General features: G+C 44.2%; 1 protein-coding gene across 1 annotated transcript in view; it reads right to left on the reverse strand.

The window, feature by feature from the left end:
- The window catches only part of FBXW8 (F-box and WD repeat domain containing 8), a 331,216-nt gene that overhangs the window by 117,769 nt on the left and 192,642 nt on the right, over positions 1-20,805 (reverse strand). Inside the window, exon 5 of the mRNA XM_030219095.1 lies at positions 7,805-7,962. Within this exon, the coding sequence (XP_030074955.1) occupies positions 7,805-7,962 (158 nt within the window). The remainder of the gene's footprint in view (positions 1-7,804; positions 7,963-20,805) is intronic.

Raw genomic sequence — 20,805 nt, forward strand, 5'->3', positions numbered from 1 at the left:
GTTCGTGACTCCTAATGTGGAACCTTGCATGACATAGCTATAAATTCAGGTTCCTCTTTCCCACATGCATCACTTTGCACTTGCTCACATTAAACGTCATCTGCCATTTAGACGCCCAGTCTACCAGGTACTTCTTAGCCAGGATCAGGTGACCCTCAGGGGGAGGAATGCTGGCTTCGGCCTAACCCCTGGTAAGCCTTTTCTTGGTTGAGAGGTGCCCAGCTCTCCCACCGGTTGCCTTCTCAGGTGCCGTGGAGGACTTGCAGCTCATCTGCATATCCTCGGAGCCTTCGCCAGAGTGACTCCCAGGTCCGTTCCGATCCACTCGGGGCCTCTGCTCAAGGTGCCGCGCGCCATTAGGCGCGCGAAAACTTTCCTTCTAATAAGTTCTGGGAGAAGAGGATATTTCTCTGGTAAGTGAACAAATTTTGCTTGTGCTTTCGGAACTTGAAGATTGGGGTTTAAAGGAGGAACTGTAAGTTAGTGATAGGCTGATATCCTTAATACTTTAGCAAGTTTTAAATTACGGAAAAACTCAAAAAACACTAAGATGGAGTCAGCAGTCCAGCAGCGAGAGGGGTGCTATCCAGTCTTTTGCATTGAGTGTCACATGTATGATTATCTCCCAATTGGTGAGGTGTCATATGTGTGTGCCCGATGCAAAGAGCTCCTAGCTCTCAGAGAACGTGTCCGTTCCCTTGAGGCTAGAGTAGCAGACTTGATGGAGCTGAGGGAGACAGAGAGGTACATAGAGGAGACCTACAGGGATGTTGTAGAGAAGTCCCACCTCCAGTCAGGTAGCCCCTGTGCTACCTTGGAGGAGGGAGGTCTCCTAGAAGGAGAGCATCACCCTGGTGAAGTAGGAAGTACTCCTGTAGCCAGGACCTGCCCACCAGGGGATGTATTATCCTTTCGCACCGAGGATATATCTCCAAATGTTGCCCGGGAGGGAAAGGTTAGGACAGCTGTTGTACTTGGTGATTCGATCATTAGGCATATAGATAGCTGGGTGGCTGGTGGACGTGAGGATCGCCTGGTGACTTGCCTGCCTGGTGCGAAGGTGGCGGACCTCACGTGTCACCTAGATAGGATTCTAGATAGTGCTGGGGAGGAGTCCGCTGTCTTGGTACATGTGGGTACCAATGACATAGGAAAATGTGGGAGAGAGGTTCTGGAAGCAAAATTTAGGCTCTTAGGTAGAAAGCTGAAATCCAGATCCTCCAGGGTAGCATTTTCTGAAATGCTACCTGTGCCACGCGCAGGGCCCAAGAGACAGGCAGAGCTCCAGAGTCTCAATGCGTGGATGAGACGATGGTGCAGGGAGGAGGGCTTTAGATTTGTTAGGAACTGGGCAACATTCTGGGGAAGGGGGAGCCTATTCCGAAAGGATGGGCTCCATCTTAACCAGAGTGGGACCAGGCTGCTGGCATCGGCGTTTAAGAAGGAGATAGAGCAGCTTTTAAACTAGAAATGGGGGGAAGGCCGACAGTCGCTCAAAAGAGCATGGTTCGGGATAAGGTATCTTTCAAAGATATCACCATAACAGGGAAGATAGAGTATCCTGATAGTGAGGTTGCAAAAGAGATTGTAGTAGATCGGGTATCTTTAAATAACAATAAAAATCAGACAAAAGATTGCCAATTAATACTGTCAAGTACTAAGCATGATGTACTTAGGAACAACAAACATAGTTTGAAATGTCTATATGCGAATGCCAGGAGCCTAAGAAATAAGATGGGGGAGTTAGAATATATTGCACTAAATGAAAAATTAGATATAATAGGCATCTCTGAGACCTGGTGGAAGGAGGATAACCAGTGGGACACTGTCATACCGGGGTACAAATTATATCGTAGTGATAGGGTGAATCGGATTGGTGGAGGGGTAGCATTGTATATTAATGAGAGCCTTGAATCAAATAGATTGAAAATTCTGCAGGAAGCAAAACACTCCTTGGAATCACTGTGGATTGAAATTCCATGTGCAAAGGGGAAAAGGATAGTGATAGGAGTGTACTACCGTCCGCCTGGCCAGGACGAACAGACGGATGCGGAAATGTTAAAGGAAATCAGGGACGCGAACAAACTGGGCAACACAATAATAATGGGGGATTTCAATTACCCGCATATAGACTGGGGTAATGTAACATCTGTACACGCAAGGGACATAAGATTTCTTGATGAAATCAAGGACAGCTTCATGGAACAGCTAGTTCAGGAGCCGACAAGAGAAGGAAAAATACTAGACTTAGTCCTTAGTGGTGCTCATGATCTAGTGCAGGGGGTAACGATACGAGGGCCGCTTGATAACAGTGATCATAATATGATCGGTTTTGATATTGGCATTGAAGGAAGTGAAACTAGGAAATCAAGTACGCTAGCGTTTAACTATAGAAAAGGTGATTACGACAAAATGAGAAAAATGGTGAAAAAAAGACTGAAAGGAGCAGCTCGCAGAGTAAAAAACTTGCATCAGGCGTGGATGCTGTTTAAAAACACCATCCTGGAGGTTCAGGACAAATATATTCCACGTATTAGAAAAAAGGGAAAAAAGACTAAACGTCAGCCGGCGTGGCTAAACAGTAAGATAAAGGAAATCATTAGAGCCAAAAAACAATCCTTCAGAAAGTGGAGAAGAGAACCAACTGAAAGTAACAGGATAGATCATAAGGAATGCCAAGCCAAATGCAAAGCGGAGATAAGGAGGGCAAAAAAGGACTTTGAGAAGAAATTAGCGTTGGAAGCAAAAATACATAGTAAAAACTTTTTTAGATACATTAAAAGCAGGAAACCGGCCAAAGAGTCGGTTGGGCCGCTGGACGAAAATGGTGTTAAAGGGGCGATCAAGGAGGACAAAGCCGTAGCGGAGAAATTAAATGAATTCTTTGCTTCGGTCTTCACCGAGGAGGATTTGGGGGGGACACCGGTGCCGGAAAGAATATTTGAAGCGGGGGAGTCGGAGAAACTAAACAAATTCTCTGTAACCTTGGAGGATGTAATGGGTCAGTTCAGCAAGCTGAAGAGTAGTAAATCACCGGGACCTGATGGTATTCATCCCAGAGTATTAATAGAACTAAAAAATGAACTTGCGGAGCTACTGTTAGAAATATGCAATCTGTCCCTAAAATCGAGTGTAATACCGGAAGACTGGAGGGTAGCCAATGTTACTCCGATTTTTAAGAAAGGTTCCAGAGGAGATCCGGGAAATTATAGACCGGTGAGTCTGACGTCGGTGCCGGGCAAGATGGTGGAGGCTATTATTAAGAATAAAATTGCAGAGCATATACAAAAACATGGACTGATGAGACAAAGTCAGCACGGATTTAGTGAAGGGAAGTCTTGCCTCACCAATCTAATGCATTTTTTTGAGGGGGTAAGCAAACATGTGGACAATGGGGAGCCGGTTGATATTGTATATCTGGATTTTCAGAAGGCGTTTGACAAAGTGCCGCACGAAAGACTCCTGAAGAAATTGCAGAGTCATGGAATCGGAGGTAGGGTATTATTATGGATTAAGAACTGGTTGAAAGATAGGAAGCAGAGAGTAGGATTGCGTGGCCAGTATTCTCAGTGGAGGAGGGTAGTTAGTGGGGTCCCGCAGGGGTCTGTGCTGGGTCCGTTGCTTTTTAATGTATTTATAAATGACCTAGAGATGGGAATAACTAGTGAGGTAATTAAATTCGCCGATGACACAAAATTATTCAGGGTCGTCAAGTCGCAGGAGGAATGTGAACGATTACAGGAGGACCTTGCGAGACTGGGAGAATGGGCGTGCAAGTGGCAGATGAAGTTCAATGTTGACAAGTGCAAAGTGATGCATGTGGGTAAGAGGAACCCGAATTATAGCTACGTCTTGCAAGGTTCCGCGTTAGGAGTTACGGATCAAGAAAGGGATCTGGGTGTCGTCGTCGATGATACGCTGAAACCTTCTGCTCAGTGTGCTGCTGCGGCTAGGAAAGCGAATAGAATGTTGGGTGTTATTAAGAAGGGTATGGAGTCCAGGTGTGCGGATGTTATAATGCCGTTGTATCGCTCCATGGTGCGACCGCACCTGGAGTATTGTGTTCAGTACTGGTCTCCGTATCTCAAAAAAGATATAGTAGAATTGGAAAAGGTACAGCGAAGGGCGACGAAAATGATAGTGGGGATGGGACTACTTTCCTATGAAGAGAGGCTGAGAAGGCTAGGGCTTTTCAGCTTGGAGAAGAGACGGCTGAGGGGAGATATGATAGAAGTGTATAAAATAATGAGTGGAATGGATCGGGTGGATGTGAAGCGACTGTTCACGCTATCCAAAAATACTAGGACTAGAGGGCATGAGTTGAAGCTACAGTGTGGTAAATTTAAAACGAATCGGAGAAAATTTTTCTTCACCCAACGTGTAATTAGACTCTGGAATTCATTGCCGGAGAACGTGGTACGGGCGGTTAGCTTGACGGAGTTTAAAAAGGGGTTAGATAGATTCCTAAAGGACAAGTCCATAGACCGCTATTAAATGGACTGGAAAAATTCCTCATTTTTAGGTATAACTTGTCTGGAATGTTTTTACGTTTGGGGAGCGTGCCAGGTGCCCTTGACCTGGATTGGCCACTGTCGGTGACAGGATGCTGGGCTAGATGGACCTTTGGTCTTTCCCAGTATGGCACTACTTATGTACTTATGTAGTCTCCCAGTCTCCTAAGGTCCTCTTGTAATTTTTCACAATCCTCCAGCAATTTAACTACTTTGAATAACTTTGTGTCATCAGCAAATTTAATTACCTCACTAGTTACTCCCATCTCTAGGTCATGTATAAATATGTCAAAAAGCAGTGGTCCCAGCACAGAGCCCTGGGGAACCCTACTAACTACCCTTCTCCATTGAGAATACTGACCATTTAACCCTACTCTCTGTTTTCTATCTTTTAACCAGTTTTTAACCCACAATAGAACTCTACCTCCTATCCCATGACTCTCCAATTTCCTCTGGAGTCTTTCATGAGGTAGTTTGTCAAACGCCTTCTGAAAATCCAGCTACACAAATCCAGCTCTTCTTTTGTGCACAGAAGTATTTCACCCCTATACAGTACCACTCCCTTGGGTTTTTGAAGCCAAGATGAAAGATCTTGAATTTGTTGGCATTAAATCTTTTTTTTTTTTTTAAATTGAAATGTTAAAAAATAAGTAAAGGAAGAACTTAAGGAACATACTAGTCCACATCTCGAGAGGAAGAAAAACACTTACAAAAAAATCTAACATAATAAAAGAAAAATAGAAAAAAATCATCCTGTCTGGTGTAAACCTTGCACCATCTTACATCTCATCACCTACCAGATTTAACTACTTAGTTTCCCTAATCTAATAACATTCTTTCCGACCAATCTGGTTCAAAAAAGACATATTGGGTATCTGAAAAAGAAATCAAACATTTGGAGGGAAACTTCAAGAAAAATGTTGTAAACAGCTATGATTTTCCTTGAAGAGTGGTATAGAAGGTGCTTCAATAAACATAAACGTAATATTTTTGTGAGCAATATTGTGGAAAGGCTGTCTGGAAATGTTTGCCTCTTTAAAGATGACAGCAAAATCTGCAATATGTAGACACCACAGATGGGTATAGATTTTACAAAAAGGGATCTAGCAAAACTTGGTCTAGAATTTAGCAATTAAGATTTAATGCTAATGGGCAACATTTTTCTTGAATTGCTAAATTCTAGACCACTCTTCAAGTTTTGCTAGATCCCTTTTTGTAAAATCTATACCCATCTGGGGTGTCTACATATTGCAGATTTTGGTGTCATCTTTAAAGAGGCAAACATTTCCAGACAGCCTTTCCACAATATTGCTCACAAAAATGTTACGTTTATGTTTATTGAAGCACCTTCTATACCATTCTTCAAGGAAAATCATAGCTGTTTACAATAAAAGTAACCTATTATTAATGGGCAAAATAGATGGTGGATGTCATCAATCTCTGCCTACAAATGAGCTATCCACTGTATGCCAAAAAGACACAACTACGTATTTAAGAGGACCAAGAAAAATAAGTCTTTAGAACAGATTAAAACCTCTTAAAATTCATCTTGGATCTGAAGTACTAAAGTAATGAATTGCACAACATTGGTGCCAGGTAATGAAATGTGGGCTCCTGTGTACAGTCTAATTGTGCCTTAGCTAAGTGGGAAAATCAAGAGAATTTTACGATCTTAACCAAAGAGTGTTGGGCATGGAGTAAGGTATCAGCACATTGGAAAGATAAACAAGAACTCCCTTGTAAAATGCCAAATGGCCAATTCCAATATCTTAACATAATAGGAAACCAATGATGTTCTTTCAATAGTGAAGAAACATGATCATAGTTTCGTGCACCTTCTACTAATTTAATTACTGTATTGCGTACGTTAAGCGAAGAAACATACAGGTGTAAATTTGTGAGAAAGAATGTTCGTGCTATTAGGGATATTTGTGACAACTAAAATAGGTACTACTTTATACGTTTCACATTAACCTCCAAATTCTCTAAAATACGCAATTGCACAACCAGTTATGAAACAGGGTCAGTTATGTGTAACAGTTAACTGGCCTTAACAAGCACTAATTAGGCACCTACCTTCTCTCTTAAGCAACTGAAAAGGAGTCGTGGCCATGGGTGTATCAGAGGCATTCCCAGAAATGAAGTGCCATTATTTACACCATGTCTCAGCAGGAGTAAGTGCTGCGCCCAAAGTTAGGCTCATGATCTGTGCTAAACTAGTATTTTGCAAAGACCACTCTGTGCAGAAAGCCCTTTTGCAGAATACTTGTTTAGCTGGATCTTTCCAGTGCCTAACTTCGTGCATCATTTACTGAATTTACCCCTAAGTGTCCTGCTACAACTACCCCCCAGAAGCAGCAAATAGCCAGTTAATTTGTCTTTTACACCATTTCAGATTTTCATATTTCAAGCAGAAAAACAGCACAAAGGGCCTTTAAAAACACAGGGAACACAGTTCTTTCATATAAAAAATCCTTTAATAATGGAATTTGATTGGAGGAAGACCCGACACGGGCTGTGTTTCGGTGCTACCGCACCTGCGTCAGGGGTCACACCAATGACTAAAAAAAACCTTCAACAGACTAGTTTCAACTGTCTGATGTTTGCCAGAGTTTTCCCTCCAAACATGCAGTGAAGAACTCACGCACACCTTTAGTGTGAGTCACAATGAGGGAAAACTCTGGAAAACATCAGACAGTTGAAACTAGTCTGTTGAAGGTTTTTTTAGTCATTGGTGTGACCCCTGACGCAGGTGCGGTAGCACCAAAACACGACCCGTGTCGGGTCTTCCTCCAATCAAATTCCATTATTAAAGGATTTTTTATATGAAAGAACTGTGTTCCCTGTGTTTTATTAAGGCCCTTTGTGCTGTTTTTCTGCTTGGACTTTTTTAGTACTTAGTTCCCTCTTTTTGTTGCATTAGATTTTCATATTTCTCCATATGTCCTCTCTTTTTATTAATGTGTTTCTAATTGCTCAGAGAAAAATAAAATTTTAGTGTATTAATATTTTACGGCAAACAATTTATTTGCTCAGAATGGCTCAGCTCTTCTCAAGCCTGGCACTATCCATCCCTCAGCAGAAAACCTAGGGGAATTAATGGGTGCAATATTTAAATGTCTGCTAATGCATTTAGAGTCACTGGCCAATGCATTTAGAGTGACAGAAGCAACAGGCATGTGTATAGAAGATTGCAGATTTTAAAAAGCTAGCCATAGCTGCTTAATCTTTGAAAAGTGTTTTGTGCGTGTGCATTTTTTTTTTAAACAGGGAAAAGGGTTCTGGTTAATTACCATTCTCATAAGCTGCTACTGCCAGAGACTTGTTTATTTTCACAAAGGAGACCTGTGGCAAACATTCAAGTTCGATGGTATCCCGTGTTGGTTCCAGTATGGGGGCAGTATAGTTGCAAGTGCGAGTGTCCCACAGCCGCACATCTCCTGATGTATATCTGGAAGAGAAGCACACTGTTCAGGTGAAATGAAAACAAGAAGGTACAAGTCTGGAGTATTAGAAAAGATTTAAATATTAAACCTGCTCTTTAGTAAAATCAATCAACAGATTAGTTTATTCTAAATGTTCACTGGAAAGAGCCCAGACACTAAGCTGGTTTAGAGTGCTGTAGAGGCTGACTGAAACCGGTGGTGTTCGTTCCAGTTGAAACCAAATCCGCAGCAGAAATTCACCGCTCGGTTTCAGCCAGAACTAGAACTTTACAGATCCTCCCGGGCAAACTGCTGCCATTTCTACACCTCCTCGGAAGAGGGCCAGCCTCCCCATCCCCTCACCCTCCCACCACCCAAAGACTCTCCCTGGGCCTACCCTCTGGCTTGAAATGGCCTGGTGGTTTCTTCTGGGCAACAGTGTTCCTACAGTTGCTCTTGCCCCTGTAGGTTCCTCAGCCAAGGGAGAAACTCCCTTATATGGTGTATAGCTCCGCCCAGCGCATCCCAGGATACACATCCAGCGGACCTCCAGCCCCCCTGTCGCTGGGGTGGGGGAGTTGGTTGGTCGCCCATTAGGCCACCAGGGACTGTTTGTTGAGGGGAATGAGGGGGGGCGGGGAGGGATCGTCAGGGGGTCCAGAGGTCCGCCGGACCTCCAGCCCACTGTCGCTGGCAGGTTTGCTGTTGGGGGGAATGGGGGCCTGCCAGCATGCAGATGTGCTGGACTGGGCTCACTATTCCTCCCCAATGATCTGCAAACCCTAAAGCCAGCTCGGAGCTGGCGTAGGGTTTGCAGCCACCAACGACCCAATCTTTGGCGTGCTGGCCGCTGATCATTGGGGATGAATATGATTAGCATGCATTTGCATGCTAGTTGCGTTCAGAGACCTCGAGCGCGTTGTTTCATGGGGTGGTAGCAAACACCGGCGCTAGTATGACACTAACAGCCTCTAGCTCTGGCGTTTGCTTCTGATCATCCCCCTGTAAGTTTGTACCTGAGGCAAGGGAAGGTTAAGTGATTTGGCCAAGAGCACAATGAGCTGCAGTGGGATTTCAATCAGGCTCCCCTAGTTCTCAACTAGCTGCTCTAACAATCAGGCTACTCCAATCACATTGATTTGGGACAGTCACTTCAGCATTTGGTGAGGGCAAAGTGGAAGGTACCAGGGTAAGAATTAGTGGCATTGGAGAAAAGACACAGACAGTAGCATAGAAACTGAACTGTGGCATGTACAATGAGATGAAAGAAGCTATGAAATGAGAAGCTGCCCAGTGAAGACATTTGTATGTGAGCATAAGAAGCTTGAAGTGCATGTGTGACCGGATAGTGACTTGTGGCAATGAAGGCAGAAGATCAACTGTATGCAGACTTTTCATTCTCCTGCCTACTTTCACAGCTTCTCTTAGCTGTTTATATTGCTGTCTGTCTTCCTTTTTCTGTCATTCTGTCATTCCTTTGTCATTTATGAATATACCTTTTCCCCTCCTAACTTTCAAAAACCTTTGCATCCTCTTTTTCCACTTGCCTAAATTCACTGTACCCCAAAAAAGGATTTCCCCCCTAACAATTTCTCCTTCCCTAAATTTTCCCATTCAGCTAATGATTATGCATTCTTCCATCTTAAAGCTAGTTTTCCTGAAGTCTAAGACTCTTGCTTTTGAATGAACTCTCTACCTATGCACCAACATTGAACCAAGCCATTCAGTAAACACTGGATCCCAGATGATCACATATGACGACATCAGAAACACTCCTCTCCATTCATAAAGCAATTCCAGGCTCCGCCCTTTCTGCCTCGCCTCTCCCTATGCTTGGAATAAACTTCCTGAGCCCATGTGCCAAGCCCTCTCCCTGCCCATCTTCAAATCCTTGCTCAAAGCCCACCTCTTCAATGTTGCCTTCGGCACCTAACCACCATACCTCTATTCAGGAAATCTAGACTGCCCCAATTGGATTGTCTGCACATTTTGTCCACTAGATTGTAAGCTCCTTTGAGCAAGGACTGTCCTTCTTTGTTAAAATGTACAGCGCTGCATAACCCTAATAGTGCTTTAGAAATGTTAAGTATTAGTAGTAGTAGTAGTAGATACTTACCTGAATCAGGTATTCTCCGAGGACAGAAAGTCTTATATTCTCACAATTGGGGTAATACGATCCTGCGCTGCCCGGTCTGGAGCTTGTAACAAGCTAAAAAAACAGAGCTTTCTAGAGTACAAGAGTCGCTCCACTGCACATGTGCGGGTGTCTTCCTGCCCGCTGCAAGAGCATGGATAACACAGTTAGATACTACAGCACAAAAAATGAAACTAATAGGAGACAACTCCAAGGGGAGGTGAGAGGGTTTGTGAGAATGTAGGCCTGCTGCCCTTGGAGAATACATGCTACAGGTAAGTATATTCGCTTTCTCCAAGGACAAGCAGGCCATAATTCTCACAATTGGGGTATTCCTAGCATCCAGGCTCACCGAAAACAAATATTGCTCAATTGGGCCTCGAAACGGCAAAGACATAATTCAGATTAACCTGAAACTATATACAAACTGAGTGAGTGTGCAGCCTGGAACAGAATAAAATGGGTCGCGGGGGGTGGGGGAGGGGGTAAAGCTGGATTCCAGACCCCAAACAGATTCTGCAACACTGTCTGCCCGAACCGACTACCGTATCGGGTATCCTGCTCAAGGCAGTAATGAGATGTGAATGTGTGGACTGAAGACCACATTGCAACCTTGCAAATTTCTTCAATGTAGGCTGACCTTAAGCGGGCTACCAATGCAGCCATGGCTCGGACATTGTGAAGGAAATGCAATTTGTCAGCCAATTAGAGATGGTGCGTTTCCCCAATGGTGACCCCCATCCTGTTGGGATCAAAAGAAACAAAAAGTTGGGTGGACTGTCTGTGGGGCATAGTCCGCTCCATGTAGTAGGCCAATGCTCACTTGCAGTCCCAGGTGTGCAAGGTGCTCTCACCAGGATAGGCATGAGGTCAAGGAAAGAATGTTGGCAAGACAATCGACTGGTTCAGATGGAACTCTGACACAACCTTAGGCAGGAACTTAGGGTGCATGCGGAGGACTACTCTGTTGTGATGAAACTTAGTCTAAGGTGCATCCACTGCTAGAGCCTGAAGTTCCCCGACCCTACAAGCTGAAGTAAAAGCCACCAAGAAAATGATCTTCTAGGTCAAGTACTTCAGATTGCAGGAACGCAGTGGCTCGAAAGGAGCTTTCATCAATTGGGTGAGAATGATGTTGAGGTCCCATGACACAGGTGAAGGTCTGACGGGGGGCTTTAACAAAAGCAAACCTCGCATGAAGTTAACAACTAAAGGCTGTCCAAAAATGGGCTTGCCTTCTACAGTGATAAGCAATAGTGGCACCAAGGTGAACCCTTATGAAGTTGGACAAGACCAGACAAGGTGCAGAAGGTATTCAAGCAGGGACTCGTGCGGTTGCATAACTTTGTTCAGCCTGTCGGCCAAACTGGGTTTTTTTTTGCCCGCCCACATGAACATGCCGTGCCAGCAAGCCCAGCGCCACATCCGGACAGCCTCCTGACACAGAGGGCATGATCCGGTGGCCCCCCTGCATGTATAGAATGTTTGTACGTTTGGGAAGCTTGCCAGGTGCCCTTGGCCTGGATTGGCCGCTGTCGAGGACAGGATGCTGGGCTCGATGGACCCTTGGTCTTTTCCCAGTGGGGCATTACTTATGTACTTATATGTACTTAATACATGGCAATCTGATTATCTGAACGAGCACAATTTGGTGAGACAGCCAATTTCTGAAAACCTTTAGTTCAGCCCTGGAGTACCCCTTGCCAGTCAAGTTTTCAGGATATCTACAATGAATATGCATGAACTTGATTTGCATGCATGCCTCCATTATATGCAAATCTCTTTCATGCATATTCATTGTAGATATCCTGAAAACTTGACTGGCAAAGGGTACTCCAGGACCAGGCTTGGAAAACACTGCTTTAGAGCGTTCCAGATCGCCTGGAGCTCCAGAAGATTGCTCTGAAGATCTGTTTTCTGGGCGATCAAAGTTCACGGGGGCATGTCGGAGGTGTAGCGAAGGCGGGACTTGGGCATGCCTAACACATGGGTATCCTCGATCCATAATGGAAAAAAAAGGGCGCCCCTGAAAAGCACTTGGACGACATTACCTGGTTCTATTTTTCTTACGACCAAGGCACAAAAAGGTGCCCGAACTGACCAGATGACCAACGAAGAGAATCGGGGATCACCTCCCCTTACTCCCCCAGTGATCACTAACCCCCTCCCAACCTCAAAAAACATCTTTAAAAATATTTTGTGCCAGCCTCAAATGTCATACTCAGGTCCATCACAGCAGTATGCAGGTCCCTGGAGCAGTTTTAGTGGGTGCAGTGCACTTCAGACAGGCGGACCCAGGCCCATCCCCCCCCCATCTGATACACTTGTGGTGGTAAATGTGAGTCCTCCAAAACCCACCAGAAACCCACTGTACCCAAATCTAGGTGCCCCCTTCACCCGTAAGGGCTATGGTAGTGGTGTACAGTTGTGGGTAGTGGGTTTTGGGGGGGGGGGTTGTGGGACTCAGCACACAAGGTAAGGGACCTATGTACCTGGGAGCAATTTCTGAAGTCCACTGCAGTGCCCCCTAGGGTGCCCGGTTGGTGTCCTGGCATGTCAGGGGGGCCAGTGCACTACGAATGCTGGCTCCTCCCACAACCAAAGGGCTTGCATTTGGTCATTTCTTAGATGGGCGTCCTTGGTTTCCATTATCGCCGAAAATCAGAAACGACCAAGTCTAGGGATGATCATCTCAAAGGACAACCTAAATGCCAAGATTTGGGTGTCCCCGACCGTATTATCGAAACGAAAGATGGACGTCCATCTTGTTTTGATAATACGGGATTCCCCACACCTCCAACAGGATGTTTTGCGAGGATGTCCTCAGCAAAACTTGGGCGTCCCTTTCGATTATGCCCCTCCATGTGGCCCAACAACCTCAGTCCCGACAAGCCAATGCGACTAGTGTGTCAGCTCTCGGCTCCGGGAGAAAGGCTTGAACCTTCTGTGTATTAAGCAGGGCTCCAATGAATTCCAGTTGCTGAATAGGGCGAAGATGGGGTAGTTTAAAATGAACCCTAGTAGCTCTGGCACCCGAATAGTCCTCTGCATGGACTCCCGAGCATTGTCCTCCAACATGTTCTTCACCAGTCAATCGAGATAAGGTAACATATGGACTCCCAGTCTGCAAAGCGATGCTGCAACTACCGACATACAGTTGGTAAATACCCTGGGAACTAACTCGTGTTAGCAACACACAGTACTGGTAGTTATGTGTTCCCAGCTGAAATCGCAGATACTTCTGGTGGGCTGGAAGTACTAGGATCTGAGTATACGCATCTTTCAAGCCCAGAGAGCATAGTCAACTGTTTTCCTGAATCATGGGAAGAAGGGTGCCCAGGGAAACAATCTTGAAATTTTCTTTCACCACGAATATGTTCAGGGCCCTTAGGTCTAGGATGGGACGCATCCCTCCCGTTTTCTTTTGCACGAGGAAGGACCTGGAATAAAATCTCCTCCCTTCCTCTCTCGGTGGAACAGGCTTGACCACACAGGCCTTCAGAAGGGTGGCAAGTTCCTTTGCAAGTACCTACTCGTGCTGAGAGATGAAGTAATGAGCAGAGGGGAGGGTTCAGAGGGGATGCCATAGGACTCATCCTCCGAAAAGTACCTTGGATTCTCCTCTGACTCCCATGAGCGCTCCTCATGGGTGTCAAACAACAACTCCTTATGGGATGGCTGAGACCGAGCTTGCCTTGTTTTCGAGAGGCCGTGTCTTCAAGAGGGGGTGTTGAGTTGTTGGCTCCCGCCTCGACTCCGGTGAAGCTTCCTCCACTGACATCAAGGAGGTATCGGCTTGGGTGGCAGGCGACACTGGCATCGGAGGATGCACCTCAGGCTGAGGGCCAAGTGGAGCCGCAACAGGCGGCAGGGTAGGCGCAAGCACCCCCGATGCTGATGCACACCATTGCAAGAGGCCATCCAGCAGTTCAGGAAGCAAGACCCAGATAAGCTCATCAAGGGCCAACACCAGGAAAGGCTGGGGTGCTGGCTCCGAGACAGGCTGAAGAACTGGTGGGGCAAGATGGGAGGTGGGTTCTGGCTAGTAGGGGACCGACGCATCAACACCTCCTGGATAGAGGGAGAGCGGTCCTTCTGATGCCGATGCTTCTCGGGTGCCAAATCCCTTGGCGTCCTGGAGCTTCCAGCACCATACGTTGAGGACTACCAATGCTTCCTGGCCTTTGCCCAAAGCTTGGCATTGAGGCTCCACTGTGCCAAGGCCAACGTTGAATCCTCACATCACTTTGGGGTCAGGTCTGAAGCTGGACGGTCCCGGGAGTCCTGCACAGGTGGAGACCTAGTGTCCATGGGTCTCATAGAACCATACGAACAGATACTCCCAGTACTGCCCTCGACGTTGATGCCGACCTTGATGCTGATGTAGAGGAATCGGACCTGGCTCTAAAACTTCTCACATTGAGCCTCTCTAGACACCTGGGTCCAAACATTGAAGACACCAAGAAAGGGTATCTCTGCCAGATCCGATTGCACCAGGTACAGAGCTTGAAGTCACAGCGGACATGGACGGAAAAACTTCCGCAGCCAAATCAAATGACAAAAATAGTGCCTGATAAAAAGGGGCAAGGCACCAGAAAAAGGCAAGGGAAAACCCAAAGCCAAGGCCTACACGCAGCCTAAAAAGACAAGGAAAATAAAGGAAAGTTAAAACTTGGAAAAAAGAAAAACAAAGAATCTAGGGGGAGAAAAAAATAGAACCCGAGCATGGGCACAACAAAAAAAGGTGAAAAGATACACCGAGGCACTAGAAAAGCTCTTTCCAGACCAGGAATGAAGACATGTCACAAAAGCAGCTTCTCCTCACCGTGGTAGAAAAACCAACCACAGTATACACACTTTTGCGGCAGACGGGAAGGCACTCGCACATGCGGGGTGGAACGACTCTTGAGCTCCACAAAGCTCTGTTTTTTAGCTTGCTACAAAGCTCCAGACTGGGCAACACGTGATAGCGTTACCCCAATTGTGAGAATTATGGCCTGCTTGTCCTCGGAGAAGCATGAAATCCAGTATCATCCTCTCTTATGTGGAGTCCGTTACCAATTCATGGGACACCTCTTTCTTCCGAGAATGCAGATCTCCCTGCTTTAGATTACACTGCAGCCAAGATGTCCAATCCAGCCAATTTGAAATCAGTATGCAGTAGTACCTCCCTTTTCACAGCAACTTTCTGAAAGTCTTACATAGTTACATATAGTAGATGACGACTGATAAAGACCTGTACAGTCCATCCAGTCTGCCCAACAAGATTAACTCACAGCATATGGCATGATGTGATACTACATATGTATACTTGATCTTAATTTGTTCTTGCCATTTTCAGAGCACAGATAAGTCTGTCCAGCACTGGCCTTGATCTACAACGTCTGAAGTTGCCATCAAAGCCCCACTCCAGCCCACTCCACATTTTTATTTTGATAACAATGAAGTATAATCTGTTATTTAAAAATACTGATTTTTTAAAGCAGTAATACAAAAGCAGTCCCAAAAGTGCACAGTCATAGGCTTAGTGTTCTTCACTGACCAATATTTAATCTCTGAATGTCTTAACTGAAGTGGCCTAATGGTTATAGTAGTGGGCTGAAAACCAGAGAAGCCAGAGTTTAACTTCCACTGATACTCTGAGGCGTATTTGCAAAGAACTTAGACTTACAAAGTTACGTGGAGGGGCATTTTCGATATGACATCTAAGTCTAACTTTGGGCGTTTTGCACAAAACATCCAATATCTGAATAGGAAAGGTGGTCATTTTTGAAAAAGAAAAATTGATTTTTTTTTTCAACAATATTACTTCAAAACAATGCTTTCTGCTTTGGACGTTTTGTTTTTCGGTCCTTTAAAAAAAAAAAAAAAAAAAAAACTAGAATATGTGCAAAACGTAGAAATTCATGCCATTGGGATGTAGGAGGAGTTAGCATTTTTAGCAGACTGATCCTCCAGACAACCTAGGAGAGCAATGAGGAACCCTAGAGGGTGGGAAAATGTGGGATACAAATGTAACAAATAAATGTACCTGGATGTAATTCACTGTGAGCTAAATCCAAATTCCCAATTTGTTCTGCCTGTCAAAAACCTATATTTCAGAGTAAAATAAGTAGATGCTCCATGTCCTCTTTCCAGATTAAGCCACAGTTTATTTGCTTATTTCCGATCTGACGAAGAAGGGCAACCTTCGAAAGCTAATCAAGAAATGTATTAAGTTATGTCCAATAAAAAAGGTATCATCTTATTTTCTTTTCCATGTTTTATTTTGTTTGATTTCTATTGATAACCTTAAGAGTGGACTAACACGGCTATCACACTCCTCTACCTATTATTTTGTATATAATGCCGATCCTCACCTTTTTCTTCCTATCTTGTCCTTCTCAAATAGAGCGCATCTGGTGTAAATAAAGGGTGCTTTATTTCCATATCTGTGTTTAGAACCTTCTTTCTACTGCAGAGTTGACTAAGATTTAATTAATTTGGCTCCCATTGTGCTTGGTGCCTGGTCGAGTGTGTCTTTAAGGGAGGGGGCTGCTTCCTGGACAGTTGAGAATTCCTGAAAAGCACACACTTTTGATTTGGAGTACTGAATGGCTGAAAGCTAAGGTTTTCTGAATTTATGTATTTTCAGATTTTTGTGTTTGGATTGATTCAGATTCTGAACTGCACTCACCTGTGCTCCCTCTCTCTTAATATCTTCCTTGATAATCTGCCAACTTTACCTCCATCTATCCAAGAGGAAAAGATTTAAAAAGCAACCCCCCCCCCCCCCAAAAAAAAAAAAAAAAAAAAAACTTCCTTTCCTCTCACTTGCAGAGTTTCTGCCTCTTATAAATTGCTATATTTCAATCTTTCTCCTGGTTATCAATAGAAATCAAACAAAATAAAACATGGAAAAGAAAATAAGAGGATACCTTTTTTTATTGGACATAACTTAATACATTTCTTGATTAGCTTTCGAAGGTTGCCCTTCTTCCTTAGATCGGAAATAAGCAAATGTGGTAGCAGATAGTATATATAAGAGAAACATCAAAGCATTACTTTGACAGTCTGACAGAGTGGGAGGGTGGGGGTATGCATGGGGATCTGACGAAGAAGGGCAACCTTCGAAAGCTAATCAAGAAATGTATTAAGTTATGTCCAATAAAAAAAGGTATCATCTTATTTTCTTTTCCATGTTTTATTTTGTTTGATTTCTAATGATAACCTTTAAGAGTGGACTAACACTGGCTACCAAACCTCTCTATTTAAGATGGAATCTTCCTCCTGAATTTATATCTGCCTTGTGTTTTTTTATGCTGATTAATTATTATTAATTAATAATTAATTATTATACTGAATACTTGGAAAGTTCTGTAATCTTACCTAATTTTATACAAAAATCTGCTCTGGCCTAATAAATCAAAGATCTATATACACCCCGGTAATATGGAGAAGATACAACAGTCTCAAGAAAAGCAATGTTTCTGACTTAAATAAGACTAAGTGCATTTAGAAAAAGATATAAAACAGTAAATTGAAGCAACACTCTGAGATGAATATAAAGATATCTAAATGCATCTATCAAGATTTAAGTTTTGTAGAGATTTAAAACAAGCATTGTGGTAGCTTTTCTCCTAGCTGCATTCCAAGAAGTGCTTAAGGTCAATTACTCTCCTTTGTCTCACAAATATCTGTCCTATTAAGCTCACCTCCCCCTCCCCTCTCCAATGACTGCAGTAATTCTAAGCTGGTAATTTGAAAAAGAGAACACTCTGCATTTGTAACCATCCTTAATAGCAAACAAATGAAACTGACAAATCTATTAAAATGAGAGCTACACTGTGGCCTGTCACAGCTGCATGACAGACTATGGAAAAACAGCGGCTTTAAAGAGAAACCTTACCTAATAACAGGGAGGCAAACACTCTTTTTTTATGGTCTCTGTAATTACCACCACTCTACTGCAAGTCCCACAACATATCCCATCATGGCCAATATTAGATCATGGTTTTTCTACTGAAGGATAATACTATAGATAACGGGGTTACAAGCCGCCTCAATCAACAAATGGAACAAAATCCCCGTACTATCACAGCAAGACAAAGCTCCTCTCCCCTCCCACCAACTGGAAAGACGAATTTTTAAAAACCAAAACAAAGCAGAGATCAACACCCTAGCCAATACCAAAAAGATAAGCACAACAATCGCAATGGTCAAGTCATCAAAAAAGATAGAATTTACAGACTGTTAAGTACACCAACATTGATACATATGTACCCATTCTTATAGGTTACATAAATGCGAAATCAGCTGTTAACAAGTCAACCATAATTAGAGACTGGATTGAAACTGAGCAATTAGGTATACTATTCATAACGGAAACATTGCTGCAAATGCGAGATGACCCAGTACTACTTGACTTATGCCCACCAGGATATAAAATAACACATCAACAGAACTAAAAAGAAAGGTGGCGGGGTCACCTTAAGGTATAAATATTTCTTTAGAGTAGAGACCATAGCTGAACATATAACTTCTCTTACCTATCTATATGTTAACCATCTCTGTGGTCTCATGTACAACTTTCTTTAAAATTAGTCACCTTACTTTCTAACTCCTCTTACTATCTTACCTATCTATATGTTCCATTTTTGCTTACACCCTACACTGTCAATTAAAATGTTCTATTATATATTGTGTTGACATTGTAAGTAGTATACTATGCCATGCTTTGTATTGTTATTTGAATATTTTTACTGCTGTAATTATCTTTCTAGTGTTTGATTTATTCTTACTGTACACCACCTTGAGTGAATTCCTTCAAAAAGGCAGTAAATAAATCCTAATTAATAAATATAATACCATTAAAAACCAAATGGCTATCATATGAAAAAGGCTACTGTAAAAATACTGAAGATAAATAAGTAAAATGTGACTAGTATAGGTATGTCAGACTACTTCAACAATGTTCTCTCTGAGCGACTCCTCCACTTATGAGTCCAACTCCTCTTGTTTCCTCAATCCCTGAATCCAACAACTGTCCCTCTTTATCAGCACCCTCCTCCGTGAGTCCAGCAGCTACTTCTTCCCTCAAACCTCCCCAGCACCCCCCCCCCCCCCGCCGTGAGTACAGCACCACCTTCTTTCCTCAAACCTCCATGAGTACAGGGAATATAGTTTTCCATAGCCAGTGCTGCAGGCGAGCCTGAACAACTTTCTAAAAGGGTACAATCCTCTAGCATGCCCACCAGATATGACCCATAATGAGTCTCTCTTGCACATCTACTATAATAAAACTCACCCTCAACGTTCTGAAGACAACATTCTGAAGTCACTCAGTCACTCACTGAAGGGTTCATGGATTCATGGTGGTGAAGCCACAACACTGACCATGTCTCTCTGCCCCGCCCTCGCATGACGGACCAATCAGAAAAAACACCCTCAACATTCTGAAACACAAAGGACCATCACAACACCGTTCCCAGGCAACACTAGGCAACGTAAGACGGACCAATCAGAGGAAACTATGTGACAATAAGGGAGGAGCATTCCCCAGCAGAATGGCTCATTATCTGTGCAGCACGGAGAGCACACAACCACCGCTGGAACGAGAGAAGAATATTCCTGCTGTGGGTATGTGCAAAAATAGACCGGGGGGGGGAGGAGAAATTTTTAAATGCCTAATGCCAGTACTGAAGAGTGCCAGAGGCCCTATAGCACAGACTATATTTGGGATTGCTTGACATGGAGTCAGAGGAGCCGGAAAACAACGCGCCCGTCACCATCTGGGACGTGGGCGAACAGGACAAGCTGCGGCCCAGCTGGATTACCTGCGACCCAGCCAGCAGCAAACAGCGACCAAGGAAGGGGGAGGAGTACTCCTTCCCTGCCTAGGAATCGCTGGAGACTGGCTGCCAAACTAACAAAACAAACGCACACCGATGCACCACCTCCATCATTCGAAAGGCATCCACTCTTTCTTCAACAGAAATGCAAACTAATAATACAAAACAAACAAAGAATACATGGTTTCTCAGGCGGCTGCAGGTAACTCCCCACCCCCTTCCTCTTCCCCTTTTGCCGAAGCGGCCAAGGACGTGCCCAACCATCCCCAGCCTCAAGCAAGCTGTCTCCCACCTCGGGGATTCCCCGAGCACCCGGAAAAAGACGGCGCTGATTCCTGCAGCGCATAAATGTTCCAGCATTTCCCTGCAGCCGGCCTGAAATGGACCAAACATACCGGATCACCCCCCGACGGCCCGAGACCGTGCTCTTCTCCCTTTCGCCAACTTAAAAGAACCATCCCCGTCCTCAGGCAAGCCGTCACCCACCTCCAGGATGCCCAGAACCCCAGCCCAATGGAAAAAGATGGCCCTGCTTCCAACAGCACATTTCTCTTCCAGCATTCCCCTACAGCAGCCCTAAAACGGCCAAAAAATACCGACAGACAAAGAACGTGCTCCTCTACCTTCCACCCATCTAAAACAACACTGCTGCCTCAGCACAACACAAAAAAAAAAACATGGAAAAAAAAAACCAACACTCAACAAAGGCTGACCCCCCTACAACCACATTTACATTTCACCAACAGAAAGACCCCCCTCCACAAACCTCCTTGACAGACAAAACCACACACACACAATACAACAGAAACACACCCTCAAAGCCACACACCAATCCAACCCACTTTGCCAGCACAGCACAGCACATCCCCCAACCTCCAAGCGAAAAACAAAACAAAAAAAGACAC

The sequence above is a fragment of the Microcaecilia unicolor genome, chromosome 11 (assembly GCF_901765095.1).
Source record: "Microcaecilia unicolor chromosome 11, aMicUni1.1, whole genome shotgun sequence".
Taxonomy (NCBI): domain Eukaryota; kingdom Metazoa; phylum Chordata; class Amphibia; order Gymnophiona; family Siphonopidae; genus Microcaecilia; species Microcaecilia unicolor.